This window comes from Salarias fasciatus, chromosome 5, assembly GCF_902148845.1.
Source record: "Salarias fasciatus chromosome 5, fSalaFa1.1, whole genome shotgun sequence".
NCBI lineage: Eukaryota > Metazoa > Chordata > Actinopteri > Blenniiformes > Blenniidae > Salarias > Salarias fasciatus.
Window position 1 is genome coordinate 29,789,186 of NC_043749.1, and position 5,448 is coordinate 29,794,633.

The 5,448-nt window shown below is 53.3% G+C and overlaps 1 protein-coding gene across 2 annotated transcripts; it reads right to left on the reverse strand.

Annotated features, from left to right (window-relative positions):
• Positions 1-1,111: 1,111 nt before the first annotated feature.
• mych (myelocytomatosis oncogene homolog) lies at positions 1,112-4,620 on the reverse strand. 2 transcript variants are annotated; one of them, XM_030092038.1, is made up of 3 exons: positions 4,334-4,620; positions 2,497-3,032; positions 1,112-1,747 (listed from the first exon to the last, which is right to left on the reverse strand). In XM_030092038.1, the coding sequence occupies exons 2-3, from the start codon at positions 3,020-3,022 to the stop codon at positions 1,149-1,151; spliced, it is 1,125 nt and encodes a 374-aa protein (XP_029947898.1). In that variant the 5' UTR covers positions 3,023-3,032; positions 4,334-4,620; the 3' UTR covers positions 1,112-1,148. The 2 variants fall into 2 exon arrangements, with proteins under 2 accessions (XP_029947898.1, XP_029947899.1); XM_030092039.1 differs by lacking the exon at positions 4,334-4,620 and adding an exon at positions 3,983-4,001.
• Positions 4,621-5,448: the final 828 nt, after the last annotated feature.

Below are 5,448 nucleotides of genomic sequence, written 5' to 3' on the forward strand. Positions count from 1 at the left end.
GACAGATCACAATGACATTTAATGGACAAAGCAAAAACAACTGATTCATGATTCACAGAAGCGTCACAGTGATGCAGAGTCTGCAGCATTTCCCCACCAGAATATCTTAAATAACATGAACGGTCACACGGCAGTCAGCCTGGCGCTCTTTATTAAAACATGCAACGATTAGAAGTGAACAAGAGGTCTGTCTTTCTGTCCCGACTCGGGCTGACTTGCTACGGCCGCCCGGCTCGCCGTCCGCCCCGCGCCGCTCCTCCGACCCTGAATGCTGGTTAATATGGCTACCTTTGAGTTTCGACAAACCTCACACACACAACACACACTCGCTGAGAAGAGGAGTGGCGGGCGGAGCGGTGGGCGGCGGCCGGGCGTGGTTACAGTCTCAGCCCTGGTCGGTCCTGCATTGTCACCGATACGGTCTACCCTGGTCAGAGTGTTGCTGGGCCCGGAGGTCCGACGGGGCTGAACGCACGCCGAGCAAACGCCCCGGCTGGAATTTAACAAAAAAAACAAAAAAAAAACAAAAAAAAGGTGCGGCTTATTTCGCCGAATAACTGGAGCCAGCGAACACACGGTCAGACTGGAGGGATCTCTGGTCAATATGGCTATAAGACGTCCTGAAAACACATTATTCAAGTTTCATTCTGCCGCCCAACACTGAGCTGCTGCGTGGCTTCCAGCTGTTCGGCTCCACAGGCACTTTGCACCGGCGCCATCGGGCATCCCCGAACAGAGAGGAGGACAGGACTGGGTCCAGGGTGGCGTTCGGCGAGCGTTCAGCCCCAAGAGGAACATCAAAAATGGAAAAAACTAAAAACTCTACAACAGTCAGCAGTCAAGGCATGAGAATGATCAACTCTGAGGCAATGAGTGTGTTGTGTTCTTTGTCCAGGGAAACAGTGTGTGTGTGTGTGTGTGTGTGTGTGTGTGTATATACACACAGTCCGGACCTTTTGTTACCATAAAGTCTTTGAAATGTCAAACTTTGTGTGCTCTTTACAGCATGACGCGCCGTCCTTGATCCCCTCCCTTCCCCCCTGTTCTTTGTACAAAGTCCGTTCCCTCGTCGTCGTCGTCCCCCCCCCCCGCCCCTCCCTCCCCCCTCAGGTCTCTGACCGCCTCAGGGAAAGCCGCCCGGGCCTCCATTAGCTGCGGAGCTGCTGTAGCCGGGCCTTCAGCACCTCCTGCCTGGCCTTCAGCTTGTCCCTCTTGCTCTGCAGCCGGTGGCCCTGGTCCTCCAGGTCGAAGATGCAGTCTCTGGCCTTCTTCAGGATCAGCACCTTGGACGCCTTGTCGTTGTGCGTCAGCTCGGGCACGTTGTCGCGCAGCCGCATGAAGCAGTTCTTGAGCTCGTTGCGCCGCTGGCGCTCCATCACGTTGTGAGTCCGCCGCCGCTCCTCCTCGTCCTCGGTCTCCGTGGAGCTGCGAGACGAGTGGTGGTGGTGGTGGTGATGGTGGCCGTGGTACCGCGACGAGGACGAGGAGGAGGACGAGGAGCTGCGGGAGGAGTGGTGGAAGCGCGACGAGCCGTCACTGCCCCTCGTGCGCTTGTTGGACGCGGGCGGCGGCGACGCCGGGCGGGGGGCGGCGTAGTTGTGCTGCAGGTGGATCTCGAAGCGGTAGCGCTGGAGGGCGCGCTGCTCCTCTTCCTGCTTCTGCTGGCGAGCGGAGCGCTCGGCCAATGAGGGCGGAGGGGAGGGGCTTGATGGGCAGCGCACCACCGTCACCACGTCGATTTCCTCCTCTGTGACGAAAATCAACAAAAAAAAACTGCGAGTTAGACAAGTTTGATGATGAAAACTAGAGACCGTACAGAGTGCAGCATGTGGGCTGGGATCACACACACACACACTTACAGTAAATTCCTAAATATAGAGGACTTCAAACACACCAAAAGGTGCATCAAAAACATAAAAAGAAACCGAGTTTGAAGTGTTGCAACGTCTTAAATGATTAAATCAATGATAAGTTGCCACTCAGCAAAACTATTGCAGGACTGAAGTCAGTGGAATGACTCATTAAATGTTAATGCCTAGAGCCACAACCGAGCATGACACACACACACACACACACAATCACACACACACTCTCAATTATCTCCCTGAAGGAACCCTCTCATCTTCTCATGTCAGTCAGCCGCCCACACTCATCAACATCCTTCCAGCCATAAACGGCTCCTCCAGATCACAGGTGGGCGGCCGGCGCTCCGATAAGCCGGAGCAGAGAACAGTCGGGGCTCGGCGCCACTAAACATTAACAGTGAATTATCAATGAAATAAGTTGGAGAGGCCGTTCGGGCCGAGGAGTGTTTACACTGATAAGCGGCACAACAGCAAAAGGCAGGAGGGAGATCAAAGTCTGGCGGCGTTATCAGCGCTCAGCGATCAAAGATACAAAAGTATTTCACTGAAAGGAGGCGTCGGGTCGCCACGCCGACTTTACAGCCACACGCTGATTTAATCAGAGTGAAGATTAGAGAGTTTCTGGACTCACCGGAGTCGCTGGATGAGTAGGTGGACAGCTCCCCGCCGGCGGAGCCGTAGTCCGACGTGGCCTCGCTGGGCTCCTGGGTATCCATCAGGTTCTGGCAGTCCAGCGTGGAGCCGGCGATCTCCTCGAAGATGCTGGTGTCGATGTCCGACAGCAGCGGGCTGGAGCCCAGCATCTTGCCGGCGGTCAGGCACTGCCACAGACTGTCCGCGCAGGCCTCCTCCAGCGGGGAGCAGGGCTGGCTGCCGGCCTCGCCGCCCTCCTTCTCCGCCGTGTCGACGGGGAAAAAGTCGTTCTTCCAGTTGAGCTGCATGTCGTGGTCCTCCAGCAGGAGGTCCGATACGTAGCTCAGCTGGTCCTCCTTGGACAGGGGGTTGCCGGTCCCCGGCCCGGCCTTCATTGGGGGGGACTGAGGGGGGGTCGGCAGCGACTGGAGGTCCTTCATCAAACTCTGGCAGAAGTCGTCGTCAAACAGCAGCGGCTCCGAGCAAAACCAGTCCTGCTGCGAATGACCGAAACTTTGCAACATGTTTGCAGATCTGGGAGGGGGGGGGAAATAAAGTAAGATCAGAGAGGTAGAGCAGAGGCAGAGCAGCTCGACAGCCAGAGAAACAGGTCCGTAGTGTTGTGGACGCAGCGTGTAAATCCAACAGACACGTGCTGTAGTGAAAGTTTGAACCGGTTCCTCAGGACTGACCCCGACCGGCAGGGTGCCACCTCTTTATCAGTGTTTACATCCCTGCAGCTCCTCCCCTGCTCCTGCTGAGGGGTCCTAACCCCCCCACCCCACAATTAAGAAGATCAACACCCCCTCACCCATGACATCACAGAACAGCTGGAACGGGGGGGGGGGGGGGGGGCACAAACCTTCACACCACCTCCCACAACTTCCACCCTCCTCTCACAGAACATGTAGAAACAAACCGGCTGCCTGCCGACATGGAAAACAACACTGAGCTGAAACTGTGATGTTCACAGCCCGAAGCTTCCCTCACAAAACCAACACACTTCCATAACTTTAACCCCTGGAGCCTGGCCAGACCAGGATGCCACCAGCTAACCTGTCAGACCATGTCAGTCACCCCAAAACCCCGAAGATTTACCCCCCAGAACCAGCTTCCACCCCAGCTCCAGCTGGAACAGCCTGTCCTGTCTGCTGGAGGGAGAGGGGAAAGTCTATCATATTCCTATGGGGACCCATGTGGATGTATGGCAGACTGTGCTGGGAACAAAGCAGCAGTGTGTGTGAGTGTGTGTGTGTGTGTCGAGAGTTAAAGGCTGCCTTTCTTTACCATCACAGCCGGGGAACCTGAGCCAAAAAAACCTAAATATACAGATCAGGCTGAAAAGTCTGCTCAAATGAGCCACTAATTTCCATTAGAGATGACAATTTTCCATCCCAACACTGATCAACTGTTTAAAGCCGATGAATGCACGCTTTACAAGAAACCAGGCACGTCGCTATGAAGAAGGTAAAAATAAGAAGAACCTGAGGTTGAGCGCATGCTGCTGGGGCTGCGTGCCTCTGCACCAGTTCAACGCTTTAAATCTCAGAGGAACATCGTGTGCAGTTCACATCACACACACACATGCACACGCGTGTGTGCAGCACTAAAGGTGTCGGATGTGTGTGTGCATTAAGTGCGTACAATAATGTGCAGGAAAAGGCGGAACCGAAAGTGTTGAGGGGCGGCTGGAGTGGGTGGACCGGCAGCGCTGGGGCATTTAAACCGGCATGTGCGGAGGGACGCCGGGTCGCACGTGAGAGACTCAAACCAGCCAAAACAATGAAAATACAAAGAAACACAACGAGACACGAGGCAGTCTCCATCCAGCTTACCTTCTTATTCCTCTATAGTCCGTCCGGAAGAGAAATTCAGAAGAAAAAAAAAAGATCGAGGATTTAAAAAAATCCCCACAAACTTAGGAGACACGTCTGAGATATCCAGTAAAATCCACAGGAGGCGAAACAACTCTCAGTGGTTGGAGGAGTGAAACTTTCTGCGGGTGAAATTGAAGTTGGAACAAGGTGGCATTGTGAGAGTTAAGTCCAGCTTCCTCTGCGAGTTCTCCTTCTTTTCCTTGTTGTTGTTCTCGTCTTTTTCCCCAGATCTGCGCTGCTCCGCTACTATCAGACAAGAGTGGGTGTGGCTGGCGGCGTCCTGGGCGTTTATATACATCGTCGGCGTGTCCTTCCGCGCCACCTCCAAAAACGCGCCAAAACACAAAAACCGAAGCCGCCCCTTAAACAACACCTTGGCGCGCCGCCTGCCTCCGTCGGTTTGCGTTTCCATCCAGTCGTTGCGGAAATCACGGGAGCGGCGGCGACACGCCTAAATCCCGCACCGAAATCCAGGACTATAAGCGCGTCTGGCCCCGCGGAGGGATACTGCAGGATGGGATTCTAGGAAAAATGGTGGCGGGTAAAAGTTGGGACAGACACACGTGGATCGCGAGGAGAAGCCGGGTGTCTTACTGCCTGTCTGTCTGCCCCGCTGTGTCTGTCTGTCGCTCCTCACAGCAGCGCTTTCAACAACTTGAATCATCACCATTATAAGTATATTTATATAAAACGAACAATTTAACACTAGATTACTTGACATTTTATAACATTCGGAATAAATACAACTTTTAAGCCATGACAAGGAGGGATGTTATGAATTAAATGCAGCAAAGTTATTTACATGGGGTAGAAAACAAAGGGGCATATTTTCACCCCTTGTAAAATGAGATGCAGACAGACGGGATGATTTTAGAGCCACTTTGTACTCTCACTCCAACTCTTGCAAAGCTCTTTCACCATCCACTTGTCTAAACACAACTCCTCCTCACTGCAAACTATCCTCTCATAGTAACTTGTAAACGGCCTCTCTGCATTGTGAATGAATGAATAAAGTTTGTTTACTTCGACATGCATGCTTCAGATTTTTGAATGCATGCATGTCGTGGTTTATT